This window comes from Syngnathus typhle, linkage group LG3, assembly GCF_033458585.1.
Source record: "Syngnathus typhle isolate RoL2023-S1 ecotype Sweden linkage group LG3, RoL_Styp_1.0, whole genome shotgun sequence".
Classification (NCBI taxonomy): domain Eukaryota; kingdom Metazoa; phylum Chordata; class Actinopteri; order Syngnathiformes; family Syngnathidae; genus Syngnathus; species Syngnathus typhle.
In genome coordinates, this window is record NC_083740.1 from 5,828,450 (window position 1) to 5,845,569 (window position 17,120).

Sequence of the window (17,120 nt, forward strand, 5' to 3'; positions counted from 1 at the left end):
AGACAAGAAGACAGAGAAGACATTATCAAATTATCAAACCATTATGGAAGGGCAATATACAGTCTGCTCAGAAGTTATGGTCACAAGATGCTTTATCCATTTTGGCCTTTGTGTGTGTGTGTGCGTGTGCATTCATGCGTGTGTGTCAGAGAGAGAAACTAGTGGGTGGGTTGTTAATACTTGCTCCAATAAGGTTTAGTCATGCGCTCCATCACTATTTAAGACAAAGAAGGAGGATTAACTAATTCTTTGGGGGCTATAGTTGGTCATACCAAGAGGAGCAAGATGCATACTCACAGGTAAGGAAAAAGAATTGAGAATAGAATATGATTATAATACAGCGATCCATAGATTTGGCTTTAAATTATTCAATTGCTGATTCTTTTCATGATTTTCTTGAATGTTTTCTTTTATTTATGGATATAAAAACATTTGTGATGGATCTATTAGCAGCTCATTTCTTGTCAAAGATCCCTAGATAAAAAAAAAATATATAATTTCATCATCATTTCCAACCTCTGTAAGTGCTTCTGATCTTGTGAGAGTTGGGAGCTAATTGCCCCTTGAATTATGAATAATGACTCAAACCGCCTCCGGGAAGAAATTTCGGAATAGCAACAACAATTTTTTATCGCTGAATTTAATGGAGTAGAACCTAAATGAAGGCCGGGAGTGTCTGCTTTTGCAGCATACGTTTTACATCTCTGAGGATTACAACATACAGTATTATTTTTAAAAATAGATGAAGGGCCCTCAAAATGCAATTCAAGGCTGTATTGTTTTTTAGCAGCAGGCCTATACAAACTATTAAGTGTGGAGCGGTGGTAATTAATTTATTCTTGGTGCAAATGCATAAAAAAGGTCAGTCTTGGTGGTTAAAGAAAAAAATGAACACCATTGTGAATTTACCAGTCGTTATGGATTTTGGCCTTTAGCTTCTAATCCCATGGAATATATTTTCCAACTTTTGTAAACAGTTCAACCTCAGCGCTAATTCCATTTGAATGTTTCTTATCATAACAACATGAGTCTTTCCTCTCACCTGTCAAGCATTTGGCGAGCAGGTCTCCTGGTGTCCACCTTGTGTGTCGCTTTGACCATGGCCCAATTTCCTCGGGAGTGCGTCACCCCAGAAGGTCTTCGCAGCGGCCAGTGCTGTCCCTCCCTGTCAGGCCAAGCAGGGGATGAATGTGGCTTCAGCACGGGACGGGGTCAGTGTGTATCCATTGCTGCAGACAACCGGCGCCATGGACCCCAGTACCCGTACGCGGGGCGAGATGATCGAGAGAGGTGGCCTCTGCGATTCTTCAACCGCTCTTGTCAGTGCAACGGGAATTTCAGCGGCTACAACTGTGGGCGATGTCGACATGGACTGACTGGACCAAATTGTGACCAGAGGATCTCTGTGGGTAAGAAAAAGGAGACCATTTGTATGGTTACAAACAAACTGCAGTTCCTCATAAAGTTTTGGTAAAGTCCATACGGTGCTCCAATCAAACATAGGTGACACCCATCTGAATAAAGCTTTTTTTCCTTCGATGATTGTGTCACTAGGTGGCTATAATGAATTCCTATCTAATGCCACCATGTGATACATTCAGTGTTGGGAAAGTTCAGCTTCTAAACATATTAATTCAAAGGTCAGCTCACAATTTTTAAAACGAACGTATTCAGTTCATAGTTTATAATTTAAATTGTTTTGTCATTGTTTTCACCCATTGCATCCACACTAGTCTCCAGATGCTGCTATAATCCACCAATCTCATTTAATACATGAGAAAATTACTTGGATTGTCTTTTTCTTTAATGACTTGAAACAAAAGCATGACTGTGGGCCAGAATGTGCAAACACAATCTGACTGAGACCGAGTTAGGAAACTAAGACTGTACAAATGAACTATTCAACGTGCAAAACAAAGAGACATTATATGTGCTTTGACTCACTTAACACTTTTTTTGTGAATGCATTAATTCTTAACTTGCATTCACAAAGAAACCAAAAACTTTAGAACTTGGGACCAAAAAAGTGCAAAGGCCAAATAATTAACAAAAACAAAATTGATCTCATTAAGAGTAGTTCTGATTTCAACGCCATCAAGAGTACCACAACTTTTTTTTTTTTAATGCATTCATAGGATGACAGTTTATTGTTACCGTTTGTCAAGAAAAGGCTCAGCGCGCTCAAGCGCTGCATCGACTGTAGCGTCATCGGCCCCTCCCCAAACACACGTCGCATGTTGATGACACACGCAGTTTGCCTGTTCGTTGCCAATTATATCCACCCCCTAATTAAGCCTTGTTAACAGTTTGTTTAGGAGGGTTTCCTATGCTAAGAGTCAAAAACATTCTTGAACAAAAACTTCAAAACTGTTCACTAGGCTCAAAATAATTACCACAACACAGGATGGCACATTGACACCAAAGTAACAAGAGGCACCCCCAAAATTAAAATATGAGTCCACACCCTTTAATACCCAATAAAAACCTGACAGGCTATAAATGAGTTCTTCATTGAGCCAAGGCATCAATTTATGACTCGCACAAAAATCTCACATGCTCTGCCTGTCACTATACATCGCTGGCATAGATAGTTGAACAAATATCCATCATTTGTGGTCAATAAATCATTTCTGGAGACTGGATAATTTCTCGTTGCACCCCTGCTAACCTCTCCCTATGTGTATTTCAAAGTAACAAACAAGGTAATAAAAAACTGTATTTGTGACAAGGGATGTCTAATAATTTGACTCACCTTTCTTCTCTATTTAAAATTTGTACAGTGAGGAGAAATTTAATGCAAATGAGTGCCACTGAGAAGCAAGCATTTATCAACTCGCTGGACCAGGCAAAGCGGACCATCCACCCCGACCTTGTCATCTGTACAAGACGGTATTTATGTTTAAGCGCCTTATTATATTTCCAGAACATATGAGGTCATCATTCTTTGTTGTGAGAAAACAACAGATTGTTTTGAGAAGATTTATTTGTCCAAGCCGCAGGTAGAATATTTTTGTGAGCAACGGCACATAAATATTTGAGTCTGTTCTCGACTGGTGTAAGTGCAAACCTTTTGACCTCCTTGTCAAAAGTGAATTCCTGCTACACCTAGAAAGGCTTTTAACACTAGATGCCCCATCGGCAGCTACTGTGGGGATAAAAAATGTTTTTATAGAATCTGCTGAGTGATAACCAAACCATAATAAGGCCGTTCAGACACAAAGAAAAAATATCCAAGGACGATGTTGGAGAGGAAAAACAGTTTTGCCATCCTGTTGTTTTTTCCATTTCTAGCTTCCAGGAGATATTTGGTCCGGATGGGAACACACCTCAGTTTGAGAACATCACCATTTACAACTACTTTGTGTGGAGCCATTACTACTCCGTCAGTAAGACCTTCCTGGGCCCGGGCCAGGCCAGCTTCGGTGGAGTCGACTTTTCCCACGAGGGCCCCGGCTTTGTCACCTGGCACCGCTTTCATTTGCTGCAACTGGAAAGAGATATGCAAGTGGGTAGACTGTTCATAATATAAATATACCGTAATTTTCGGACTATAAGTCGCACCGGAGTACAAGTCGCACCAGCCATAAAATGCCCAAAAAAGTGAAAAAAAACCATATATATGTATAGAAGTCGCTCCTGAGTATAAGTCGCCCCCCCACCCAAACTATGGAAAAAAAAAACGCGATTTATAGTCCGAAAATTACGGTAATATTTAACAGCAATGTATTAACTTCTAACCTGGACTACCACCTAATATCAAACTAATATAGATTACATTTTCCCCACAAAGGACATGCTGGGTGATTCCTCTTTCGCCCTGCCCTACTGGAACTTTGCAATCGGTGGCAGCGATTGTGATATCTGCACCGACGACCTCTTAGGAGCTAGGAGCTCCTTCGACATGAACTCCATCAGCCCCAACTCGGTGTTCTCCCAGTGGAGAGTGGTCTGCGAAAGCGTGGAAGAGTACGACGCGTTCGGCACCGTCTGCAACAGTAAGGAACGGTCTCGCTAGCTTGCAATACATCAACACGTAAGGGGGTTTCGTTGATACAAGCAAAATGAGGGCATCCACCTTATAAATAGATCATGTATGACACAAGCTGCTATAAATATTACCCCCCTAGATGCTGCACTGTGCTTGAAATTGCTTACAAGTGCTCCAGACTGTCACAAACTCAATTTGTTTTTGCTTATTCTCCAGCAGGGGTTTCCTAAAGTTTTCACTTCAAATCACAAGTTAGTTCTCTCCGGGACCCGGAGTTTGAAAAATAGTTCACGTAATTTTTCAGGTTTTTTTTATTATTATCCGGGTCGCGAGCATTCTATGACGGAATGCCCAGACTTTCCGTCTCAAGCCACCACACAAGTGTAGCCAGGCCAGCTATGAGACGCTATCGTCCCTCTTGCGTGTCTTAATACTGCCCTGAGGTCTCCTCCCAGTGGGATGTGCATTGGAAATAGAATCACCTTTTTTTTTTTTTTTCTACTCCTCTCTCTCTCTCTCTCTCTCTCTCTCTCTCTCTCTCCCTCCCTATGGAATCTCTGCGCTGAGGGCCTGGCCCAATCTGTAATACAAAGTTAAATGAAATCCACTCACCTGATTGTATTTTTTTATTTTATATATATATATATATATGCTTACACAGCACTATGTTTACATTCATTTTCTAGCACTTATGTTCACCGTTGGAATTTGGCCCAACTATGTCAGACTATTGTGCTGAATTGTGGATTCCGAGATTAGATGATCATAACCAGGATGAAGGAACCGTGAACTTTAATGTTCTTTATTGTAGTTATTTGTATCTTGCTTTGTTTGGCATTCGGAATACTTTGAGGCATTAAAGACTAGAATAAGGGCAATTGTGTGAGAAATCAGATTTAGGTGATCAGATTTGCATGGACTGGAACATGCCTCACACTGGCACCACATTTTAAACCCCCAAGTCACCCCCCAGGCTTAAAATGACCATTTTTTAACGTAATATTGAGGGATAATTCTTTCTATCAATCCCGTTTGAACATAACCGTAATTGGTTTCAGTTCAATGGCAAACTGGAGGGATTTGGAGGCCGGTCAAAAAAATGTAAGACGTGAGAGGTGTGAGTGATGTGTCGGGTTAATCCCTTTGGAGAGTCACGACAGGCTCGGTATTTCCTGCGTCAACAAGCAACTTCTTAACTGGGTTACGGGGGGTTGTCTCATTTCGATGTGCGCTCGTCAGACACGAGAATCTGGCAGACTTTGATCTGTGGGAATCATCTTCGCACTGGCAACTTTATTATGTAGCTGACTGATTGCACCCTTGTGTGTGTATGAAGAACAAGGGGAGGGGGTGAAGAAAACAAGAAGGAGGTCATACTTCACAGAGCTCCCACTCACTGTTGTTGGAATTTAGTGAACAATTACCATGCTGTCTTGTTAAAGCCTGATCAAACTAGTCTCATCTTCCGCAAAGAATTTGAGAGTTGTTGAATAATACAACATAACTCATCACATCCCCTTCCTCCCAATTTCCACGGGGACAACTGACCCGGATCTGAACCGGAGTATGGATGCCTCCTTCGGAAAAAAGAAAAAAAAAATCCTTGAATGCAATTATTGCTTGCAGCTAGATGGTAGTCATCTTTTTGGTTTTGCGCTGTGCTTGTTAACACGCCAGAAAAGACTAACTCTGACCTCGGGTCATACACTCCCAGATACGGAAACTAGTCCCATCAGGAGGAACCCGGCGGGCAATGTGGCACGGCCCATGGTGCAGAGGTTGCCCGAGCCTCAGGACGTGTTGGACTGTCTGCAACTCAACACCTTTGACACCCCACCTTACTATTCCACCTCCTCCGAGAGCTTCAGGAACTCCATTGAAGGTGTGTGGCGATGCGTCACGATTCTTTCTCATCAAAAGCGAGTGAAGTGCAAAACCGAGTGAACTTCATTTGCATTTCACCTTGCAAATACATAAAACATGTGGCACAAAAGTAATATTTAAAGGTAAGAGTCATGTACTTATTGTGCATAAAGTTCAAAAATAAAATGCCAGAGAAGACATTCATTATGAAAAAGGACAGAATTTGCTTCCAATCGACTTTGAAAATCTGTAAAAGTCAAAGAAACCACATGATTATCATTCCAAGCCTAAACATGATACGCTGAATTAATTAAATCCCACTTTTAAATTTGGGTAAATTAGGCATAGAAGCAATTGGAACTTCTTCCAAAAACTAAGCATGTTTGGAATTAGGAACAGGCACAATAATTCACACAGAAAGTCTCTGACAGTAAAAGTAAAGTACCATTGGGAAGTCACTTCTTCATTTTAAAAGCTTTTTTTTTTTTTTTTTTTAAGGCTACAGTGCTCCCCAGGGGCCGTATGATCCGGTGATCCGCAGCCTCCACAACCTGGCCCACCTCTTCCTCAACGGCACAGGCGGCCAAACTCACCTCTCCCCTAATGATCCCATCTTCGTCCTGCTGCACACATTCACTGATGCGATCTTTGATGAATGGCTCAGTAGGCACCAACCAGGTAATCAGTCCTGCATAGTCCAAAACATGGCCTGGAGGACCAACCCACTAATTACTGACACTTTTAGGTGTCATATTTGTTCCGTTAATTCTCCTCATTTTGTTCTTTCTTCCCACATCTGCGTCCGCTTTAAAAATCTAAAGTGGTCCTTAAGCACTAAAGTATGCCTGCCCGTGAATGAATCAATTTTTTTTTTTTACCCACAGGCGAGATAGTCTATCCTGAGGAGAACGCTCCAATTGGACACAACCGCCAGTTCAACATGGTTCCTTTTTGGCCTCCTATCACAAACGCAGAGATGTTTGTGTCCGCCCCTGAAAATCTGGGCTACTCCTACGAGGTCCAGTGGCCAGGTGGGATACATACATGCACACAGTCACATGACAATCTAGTGAACACCCCCACCTTGACCATTTTTTTTAACCACAGTTCGCGCCTACACACTGTCTGAGATCATCACCATCGCCATCATTGCGGCGGTGCTGGTCGTGGCAGTGATGGGCGGAGTCATTGCCTGTGCGGTGCGAGCCCGATCCTACCGCTCGGCTGAGGCCTTGGAGCCGTTGTTGGGGGAAACCTTCCGGAGATACTCAGAAGATGACAGGAGATTGGATAAATCACAGTCTGTTGTCTAAATCAACGCCTTTATAAAGAGGCCTTAACATGTTTAAGCATTTTTTTAAGAACGCTCCCCCTGCAATGTCTTTTAATAAAGTATCACTGAACAAATATCATGCTGTGATATCTGACTTTTACTTAAAAACAGTTGAATCAGTATTTAAAAAAAAAATTATAAACACATTCCTGCTTCTATTTGAGTACACATATTGTGAGTACATTTGCCGCCTCATATTTTTAAGTGTAAATGTATTGTCATTAATTTAGTGCACTGTAAAATGTAAAATGAATTCATGTTGCCTAAATTACACCTCACACTTAAGTGAAAAACATGATCACTAAATTGTTTCTTTGAGCCTCGGGGCAAATCAGAGCATTTAGTTGCAATAGGAATTACAGAAGTTTCATCTGGCGAAAGGAGCACATACACTGCCCCCTTGTGATCATAGCACATTAGTACTTCATTAATATACTTACCTACTAGCATGTTACCTGGTGTTTTGTCTATCATATTAATATTCTAAAAAAAAAAAGAACAATTTGTAAATGAGCAAATTTCTGACAATTGTTTCCTAAAAAAAGAAAAAGTAGGTTTCGCTAGACCCACCAAGTGTACATTGACCAAGCATATTGTACATAACACAACAAAACTAAACCTCTTCTAGTGTGAACTACAACCTGTTTAAAGACAACATAAAACTTTAATTTTATTTCGTTTTTAATATTGCTTAGTTTTATTTGCCACTTTCTATTGTTTATCGTTTTTGGGAATGTCTGATGAGTTTCTACTGAAGAACTTTCCCATTGAAAGTTGCAGTCTGTGCACAAGTATATCAGCGCTATGCCCCCCCCCCCCTCTTGCAATTTATCTATTGATGTTACAGATGTAACAGTCACATGAGCACCATGGGGCTTTAAAGGCATCAAATCAATCTGCTGTTTGTGTTCTGCTGTTCTATAGTTGCCTAATGATTGAGAAGAAAGAATTGGATGGACATGATGGAACATAATCAGAAGTGCAAGCGATAATTCAGACATGCACACATTCTTTCCCAATTTTGGCCTTGTGAGTCATTTTAATGCAGCAAATAATACCACATTTAAATGCATAAAGCAGGTTGGCATTCATCCCCTTTAAAAGGCTCTTCATAGTCAATTGTTCATGTGGAGAGGGATGAAGCAGACTGTCATGGCTGCCTTTCAATAAAACTGCCGAGGCGAACAGATGGTCCTGATGAATGCAAAGAGCTCCAGACAGGATCTCCCTTGGTGCTTCCTACTTACTAAATGAGACATTTGTGCGCAAATGGATTGTAGTTCAAGTTGTCACCGGCAACTCGAGTAATTAAATGCAAAGTTCTGTGCGGTTTAAAAAATAAATAAAATAAAGCCCGGGTTCACGTGCCCTTTTTTTGTATTAGTTTGACTTGTTCTTAGAAACATCTGTTTAAAGTCGTGGCTGCTGCAATCAAATTACTAGAGTTGCCATCCCACAGCCTTTATTGCTGGGATTAAAAACTTATACTGATTGAAAATTGCTTCGTAAAAACTCGTTTGTAAAGACTACAACCTTTTCCTGACCTGTATTAGAGAATATTTACCATTGACAAAAAATTACTTGTATATTTTTAAATCAAATTTTTAAAATGGCTCTGACGTATTAGGATGCTATTTCTTTTTTTCTAGTACAAGGGCAAACAAACAATTATTCAGCGCTGCCATTTAGAATCCTAAACAAAGGCTGTTTCCCTCGACACAAAGGCGGCCAACAGATGATGTCATTTCATAATAAATGATCATTTAATAAGAACAATTATAGCATATTTCATTGTTGTAGCACTCCAAATACTGGGTGTCTATGACGCTCATTAATTGCCAATTTACAGAAAATAAGAATATCAATGGAAAATTACAAAACAATTACTCATCATGGGCATGGTTCCTAAATAATACACAATTGGACAATACAAGTGAACACAACAAAATTAGCGTTAAAACACCATTCACATTCGAGCTGTGTATATGACGTTATCGTCATGAAATAATAAACATATTTATCCTAATCACACAACTGTCCTTACACCTTAATGCCATACAAAATCTTGGCAAACGCACTTGGCATAATTCAGATTTCGGGCAATCACATGAGAGTTTGACCAGCGTGTGTTGGATACCATCCAAAATGAATGGGGGCTCTTAATTTCGAGATCCTTGCAGTGTTGTTTTCAGAGGAAAATGCAATTTGTTTTTTCACCGCCCACAGAAGAAACCATTTATAATATATGAAATGGGGCATTTATACTATATCACAAAATGTGGGACTTTGGAGTACACACTCAGGCTGAGGTAGTTCATCCAGAGTAATCAAACTGACTTCCCTTTTCAAGATTGGAATCTATAGTATATACGAGTGTGTGTGAGGCTGTTCGACATGAATAATGAACTTTTAAAGACGACAGGTCGCACTCACGAGAGAACAGTGAGAACCACAGTTCCTTTGGTCCTCTTGAGGAGGTCCACAGCTTCAGAGTGTGTCACCCCCTCCAGACAGTGTCCATTCACCGCGATGATCTGATCGCCTCGTTTCAGTCTTCCATTCTCAATGGCTGCTCCCTGCAGAGCACAATAACGGGTATGATGCAGAGGTCAAGTATGATGAACTACAAAATAACTCAATGTATATCGAAATCTGCAAACGTGTCCACCTGGACCGTGTGTGACCTTGTTAAAGATAGTTTTGATATAAATGGGCAGGTCTCCATGTGGGCTTCCAAAGCCTCCCACGATGCTGAAGCCCAAGCCTGAAGACCCTCGATCCAGACTGACGGTTTTGTACATCCGAGTGCTGTGGACATTAAAATGAAAGCATACGGGATACTGTGTTTAAACTAATGGGGCGTGCTAATTTCTTTATAAGAATATGAGGTCAGCACAGACTAAAGTTTCCTACCAGAGGTTGGTGTGAAAGCACGGGAAGGTACCAGTCTGGCCTGATGGTCGCTCATGTCCACCCCTGGAATCATGAGGGCTGCGTCCAGCTTCCACCTAAAGAAAACACACAATAAGGACTCAAAAAATACAACTGGTTCACGGAACAAATGTGAAGCTTCATTTTCCTATCATGTGAAAGTGCTGTCAAAGCAAAAGTACATGCTGCTGAAAATCAATTTATACTTGCTGTCCTAAATACTCCATCTCAAAACTCATTCATCACCAGAACGTTTAAATAAACCCTAATAGCAGTTTTAGTAAATCACAGGGAAATTGGTGAACATTAAAAAAGAATACAAAAAGTTGATTTTCAATTTTCAGCAATTATTCCTCTGTCTGATCAAACACAACAATGATTTAAGACAAAAGAATAGAATTTAAATCAGCTAGCCAACAACTGGGAAATGACCCCACACTGTCAAATGTTATGGAGTTATTGAGTTCTATACAGTTACTGCATTATCATATTGGTTACCTGAACATGTTTTGACATTACCTGCAGGGTGACAGCGCCAATAGCATTCTTAAGCAAGGCCCCAGCCTGGATGTGAGTCATTCCCTCCATAGATACATCATTTATACTGAGGATCCTGTCTCCTAGCTGATGCAAACACAGAATACAATATATATATAGAGAGAGTCGCCATAATTTGATGGAAATGACAGATGTCTGTCCCGCTACATAGTTTCGACATACACACGGGTATATGTGTACCCATACACACACACACACACACACCTTTAATTGCTGTGTTTTGGCAGCTGATCCACTGGTATCCATGGTTGCAATAAAAAGAGGTACGTTGCCATGGGGACTGCCCACACCTCCTGCTAAAGCGATGCCTAGGGAGTCACGTGGACCCTGTGATGATGCCCCACACACACATGCACAAAACCACACATTATGTCCATAATGCTCCTTTCATTGAGCGCATTGTTTACTGAAATATATTTTTATACATTCAAATGACTCTAAAGTTGTTCTTTGCACTTGCAAATATGAATCAGAGTTTCTAACCTTTTTGATAACAACTTTTCTGGGGGCAGGGTAGTCTTCAAATGCTGTTGGAGAAGAAAGGGAGCTCAGATATCATTGTGCACTTTCATTCTTGATTACAGTAAGCACTCAAAATCACTTTACAGATCATTATTTCATAATTTTGTAAAGCTATTTGCCATGTGAAAGCCATTGTGAAAGTATAAATGAACATGGAGAATATCATCATGACTCATAGAAAATCAGACAACTGACATGTTCTGTGTTCTGTCTCCCTCTGCTGGCTGACAGAAGAACTGGAGGGTGTCAGGGTGGAAGAGTCAGAGTCTTCACTCTGGATAAAACACAACTTAAAGTACTCCTACATTCACAAAGTAACATTGTTAAAATAGTGCATCAACTGCAGGAATGTTTCAAATCACAAAATTGATTAAGAATATATCAATAACTCGAAAATCGGGTATGCAAACAGTTTACCTGGTTCCGTTCTGGGTATTGCAGTCCGGCTTTAAAACGAGCCACCTCCAGGTGAAACACGCCACAGCAATTCTGTTCCATAACCGAGAGTAATCCACCCAAAACTATTGTGTTGACATTGATGTAAACACGAGTGCATGTTGAAACCTTACCTGCAAAAGCCTCTCGGCGAGTTCTTGTGATTCTGCACGGACGTCCTCCCCGTTGATTGACAGAATCTGGTCACCTAGCAACAACCTGCCATCCAAATCCGTTACGCCTCCTTTGATGATATCTGACACAAAGATGCCGGTGTCATTACTGTTGGAAGAAAACAGAGGTCAAAGCTGCGTCTGCAGCACGGAAATAGAATACATGATGAGACGTGAAAGTGGGCTGTTTTGCATAACGTCACACTTATGCTACATGAAGCACCATAAAAAATTAGCACTCGTCGAGAATAATTTAGCACGCCTCACAGATGCAGTGTGACTATGAATTGCCTCTCCCGGTGGTGTGGTTATTAGAGGATGCTGAAAGTGTGTGATTTCATTATGTCCTTCTCCATATATTGTGGAGATGCCCCATAGTAATACATGCTAGCAGCCACAAAATTAGGTACATCTGTCCAATCCACATCAATCTGTTCAAATTGTCCTTGGTGAGAACGAATTGAAAATGTCCTGGCTTTAGCCAACGCAAACAATTGTGTCACATTGATTGGGCTCCATGATAATAAATAATTATTTTTGCATGGCATGAGTGAAAGCGCAGTGGTTTGTCAATTGTTGATAAAGATCAGATCATATTATATGATCAATTGATGCAGAAATCCAGGTTATTCCCAAGGCTTTGCATACTTCCTCAAATTCTTAATTGAAAAGCACTCTGCAGAATTTATGACAGCGCTATTAAACAGATTCATCATCTCCTTACAGCATCGTCATAAAAAAAAAAAAAAAGAGCGACTTCCTTCTGATTTAGTCTCAGACCTGAAATTGGACCTCCCCAACCACAAATCCATGTTCTTTGAATAAAATGGAAAGATAATATATACTTTGCTGATTTTTTTCTTATATCACAGACATAGATATAGAAAGTACAGTAGTAAAAAGTGAGGCTGTAAAGACATGGATCAGTTGCACATGATGACACCTTTATCAATATTATTCTTGGGTCGGAGCCATTCGTCACATCACCTATGACATAATCAGGAAACTCACTAAAGGAAAAAGAATAACCTCATCCATCAACTGAAAGGATCAACATGAAAACTTCCTCCACTTGTCTTCACGGATCAATAAACTCACCGTCAAAGGTAGGAAACTATTTCAGACAATAAATCAAATCCAAGGAAGACAAAATCGAAATGTGTGGTTGTAAATGACCGCCTTGTTTTGCATTAGGTATCCTCTGAATGTTTTGTTCCATCACATAAAATCTCATCTTCTAAATGGCTTTGAATTATTATGGAAAAATATGTAACGACTTAATGATCCATCACAGACTTCTATTTGAGGTGTGATAACAATTGACATACCTTTTAGCCACAGTGGTGAAGCCCAGTCCTTTAACGGGATGAGGCCTCAGGACAAGACTGAAGACATCCCATAGGTCCTCCTCCCTGTAGGCAAGCTGGTGCCTGAAAACACGTAGCTCAACACGTTGGGTGGTGAGTCTCAGCACACTGATGGCCTCATCGTGAGTGGCCTGCCTCAAGTCGATACCGTTGACCTGAAGCAAAAGACAGACGGATGTTACAAAGGGTCGATGGGACAAAAGTGCTAAAGTAACTTAAGTAAATTCGATTTTTTGGGGGACACGGTTTCGTTAGCTTGGCTGACTTTCAAGTACAACATATAAGTGATGATCGTACCTCGAATATCTGGTCTCCGGCTTGCAACCTTCCATCTCTTTGCGCTGCTCCCCCATCATTCACCTCGTGGATTATTACTGACCCCTAGTGGATGATATTACAAAACACCCCTTTGTCACTTTATTGCATTTGGATGTACTTCAAAGCAGACATGGGTGTCTCGTATTTAGTGGTAAAAAAAGAAAAGTGTAAAAGAGGTGCCAAATTAATTATAAATTATCACTCTCACCAACAGAGTGTCACATCCTCCAACAATGCTGAGACCCAGGCCCAAGTTTCCTTTAAAAATCTCTATGGTGGTTTCTTTGCCAGCCACGATGGGACAGTTAAGAGGGTCGGACGCTGAAGTGGCCGCACACCAATCAGAAGGCTCCGTAGGCTTCGCACCGAGGGCCGTGGTGCAGTCCGGAAGGGCCGATGCTCCTTGATGAGGCTTTGACAAGGAGGAGGAAGTAGATGAAGTAGCCTCAGGGCAGCCGACAGACACTTTGACAGTGGCCTGGTGCCGGAGTATAAGGATAGGAGGAAGCTGTCAATAATTAAATACACATGATGAAATCCTCCAATGAGGACAGCTTGGTACCTTCTCCACATTCAGTTTGGTCCCAGGCTCGTCATTCACTGCTTTGACACTGCCCCCAACCTTTCCCATGCTGTCCTGCAAACACAGCTAAACATTGAAGACAAGTAACATGCATGGGAATTTATGTCACACAGGAGTAAGATTAAAATTCAGACACCCTCTAGCCAAGTATCTCAATAGCTGTAGCCTTGGGCCCAACATGAAAGCTAATTAGCGTATGATGACATCATGAGAGTGGGGGGGGGGGGGGGCATTGAAACTGCAAACTCAAGGTTAATCTAGTCGAATTAGAGCTGGAACTAGCAAGGGAGAACACTCATCATGAGAATCTTTACAGTTGCATACATTATGTGCTGACATGGCCCTCATTATTGTATCCTATTGGGACACCCTACCTACAGCAAGATAAATTATGAATATGGCAGTAAAATCGACTTCCAAAAAGACTGTTGTGTCTGTGGGAATATTTGTTCATTTGTGAGGTCCGAGGTCACTGATGTGGGGACCTGAGAGAGGGCCCGGCCTGGCTCACAGCGTCTGATCGTTTTATCCTACGCCTGTTAGTGGTGGAATTGAAAAGGGCATTTTTCACACTCTAATTAAATGTTCATTAACGGAAGAAGAGGTGTCTGTTTATATATCGTTCTGTTCATACCAATTGCAGATTAATTCATGCAGAAAAAAAAAAAGACGATGGAGCCACTTGCAACCGGTGTAATCAATAAATAATGATTTGGATAAAGATAAGCTTAAGTGAGATTCAAATCTATTGGGCATTTAAAATTCAGACTTTTTTTTTCGTTTCAAACTGGCTCTCCCTTGTTTTCATTCCTTTATCTCTTTCGCTTCCCTCTCCCCTATCCATTTAAGAGCCCCACTCGGTCACGGCAGGAGCCAGCAATAAGGTCCTCGAAGTCCGGACTATGGTAATGATTTTCCTTCCCAGACTGATGTTTATATGATGTAAATATGCAAATGAGCATTGTGATTTGCAATGCCACAAACAAATGTGATTTTCTATTTTTTTGTTTCGAAAACTATGGTGGCTCAAAAGGTAAAAAAAAAATGTTTTTTTACACTTGCAAGCATTTCAGAGTTTCTGTCCTAAAGGCTATACACTGGCTCACAAGTCAGACACAATGATAAGGTCAACATACCTGTGGTGAGACAACATTGTGGACGTCTGTAAAGATTCCTTTATGAATTACCGGGTCAGCCTGGCTGCTTAATGTGTCATCACTCTCCATTGTGGAGCAGCTATTTTCATTTTTATTTCTGTGGAAACAACACACAGTTGCTACATTCTCATTCGGTCATTGGGATTTATACTGTAGGTATCTTAGAAACAGCGTGGTGTCACCTGATGAGAATGATCTTGACTTTAGAAGGAGCATTATCAATAATGGTGGAGGCATTCTGATGACTACGTCCATACAAGATCTGACCGTTGATCTATAAATCAAAACAACCAGAGGTCGACTTCATCTCATCCATCCATCACCACATGAATCTGATTTCTGTCATCTTTGTCTGTTTCTTGTCAATCCTTCTCTTCCTACACATCTCCCAGCAACTTCCATCACTCATTGCAAGAATTCCAAATGGCAGCAGCAATCTTTCAAGAGGTCATTTTTCCTCATAAACCCGGTTTCCATTTTTTGGTGCCATCATCTTTGAGACCCGTATAGGCCGTATACGACATTTTGTGTCTTGTTTCTTCATTACATGACATCACACCAATCAGACGCTGACCATGGTGCTGGAATGGTTCCACCTAAGATGTTCCACTACATTTTTGCTCTCCTTTTTTTTCAACCCAGCATCCTCATTCCTCGTGTTCCTTACCTCCAATAACTCATCCCCCACCCGTATTCGCCCATCCAAGCCGGCAGGTCCTCGAGGATCCACATGAGCCACGTAGACGCTCATGCGGGCCCTGGAGCCATCCTTATTGCCTGCGAGTCGGATTCCCAAACCATGTTCTGCTGTGTGCTTTTCCAACTCAATCATATGGAGCTTCCCTGACAGGCTGCCATAACGCTGGAGCATCTTTTCTGAAAAGTGGAGAGACAGCCTTAGTGATTGTTAGGCGAAATGGAGACGACGGTGAACCTCCAAAAGTATAGCATGCTGGAGGTAATGAGTGACACTTCATGTGGAGAGCAAGCGGCACACTCCAGAGGGGCTTGTGTGGGTGTGTGTTGCAGCAATTTGTCTGGAGGGGATGATGTCAGACGTGCTGTCAGAATGCTGAATGATGACTGTGTTCAATACAGAATGCACATATCCAGGATGACAAATGTGTGCGTGAGAGATGTGCATGGCCACTTCATCATTGTAATCAGAGTCACATGCGAGACACATGAGAGGAGACGGGTCATTTTTTGTGGATTTAAAAGGGCTTCATGATGTTTCAGGAATACAATTTATAATTAAGTCAGTGTGAACGTGGATTGTTCGGACCACAATTTGTAGATTAGTCACGTTCGTGATTAAAATTGTTAACTGATTTTTTTTTTAAATCGTTAATTAATTAAATGACAGTTAATTTATTTTTTTTTCAATTCAGCACTAGCTTCCTCTGTCTTTTCTGGGAGCATTTCACAAAAATAGGTTGTGGCAAAGAGGGACAGTTGTTGGCTAGCGTCAACATTAGTAAGTAGTAGTTGGCTAGTTAACATTACCGTCAACATGAGTAAGCATTTTCTTTCATTTTTGGGAATGGCAATGTGTCCCAATACTTATGTTCTTGTAAAGGATGTTTGTGTTGTAAGTTCTACATCTTTAGAAGAAGGCCTCAGCAAAGTTTGCTTACTTCTGCCAGTGTTCTCATGATCATCAGAGGCTGCAATGTTTGGTGTGTTGACAGTCACGGGGCTTGGCCGACCCGCTCTAGTATTGGAAGTCTGCTGAGGCACCTTGGGAGAGGTTTTGCATTATTGAAAAGGCTGTTGGAGATGCCTCGAGGGATCCTTGAGGCATGAGTCGGACTACCCCTGAGGCCCGTTCGGCATGCTTGCGGGAAAAAAACTGACGCCCGGGATGCATTAATGTGTGCTATTTCAACGCG

General features: G+C 41.2%; 2 protein-coding genes across 2 annotated transcripts in view; one reads left to right on the top strand and one right to left on the bottom strand.

Annotated features, from left to right (window-relative positions):
- The first annotated feature begins 158 nt into the window (after nt 1-158).
- tyrp1b (tyrosinase-related protein 1b) lies at nt 159-7,258 on the top strand. The gene is made up of 9 exons (XM_061275157.1): nt 159-299; nt 1,051-1,409; nt 2,781-2,889; nt 3,292-3,505; nt 3,791-3,995; nt 5,703-5,870; nt 6,350-6,529; nt 6,736-6,882; nt 6,959-7,258. Exons 1-9 carry the CDS (start codon nt 286-288, stop codon nt 7,162-7,164), a joined length of 1,602 nt encoding a protein of 533 aa, XP_061131141.1. The 5' UTR covers nt 159-285; the 3' UTR covers nt 7,165-7,258.
- Nucleotides 7,259-8,971: 1,713 nt separating this feature from the next.
- si:dkey-92j12.5 (multiple PDZ domain protein) overlaps nt 8,972-17,120 on the bottom strand; it is a 28,789-nt gene continuing 20,640 nt past the window's right edge. The window contains exons 26-42 of the mRNA XM_061273791.1: nt 16,866-16,968; nt 15,896-16,104; nt 15,411-15,502; nt 15,208-15,325; nt 14,051-14,137; nt 13,697-13,966; nt 13,468-13,551; nt 13,132-13,325; nt 11,765-11,912; nt 11,613-11,684; nt 11,391-11,496; nt 11,157-11,200; nt 10,878-11,000; nt 10,635-10,739; nt 10,098-10,192; nt 9,869-9,992; nt 8,972-9,760 (exon numbers count right to left, since the gene is read on the bottom strand). Coding sequence (XP_061129775.1) covers nt 9,614-9,760; nt 9,869-9,992; nt 10,098-10,192; nt 10,635-10,739; nt 10,878-11,000; nt 11,157-11,200; nt 11,391-11,496; nt 11,613-11,684; nt 11,765-11,912; nt 13,132-13,325; nt 13,468-13,551; nt 13,697-13,966; nt 14,051-14,137; nt 15,208-15,325; nt 15,411-15,502; nt 15,896-16,104; nt 16,866-16,968 — 2,121 coding nt within the window. The 3' untranslated portion in view covers nt 8,972-9,613. The remainder of the gene's footprint in view (nt 9,761-9,868; nt 9,993-10,097; nt 10,193-10,634; nt 10,740-10,877; nt 11,001-11,156; nt 11,201-11,390; nt 11,497-11,612; nt 11,685-11,764; nt 11,913-13,131; nt 13,326-13,467; nt 13,552-13,696; nt 13,967-14,050; nt 14,138-15,207; nt 15,326-15,410; nt 15,503-15,895; nt 16,105-16,865; nt 16,969-17,120) is intronic.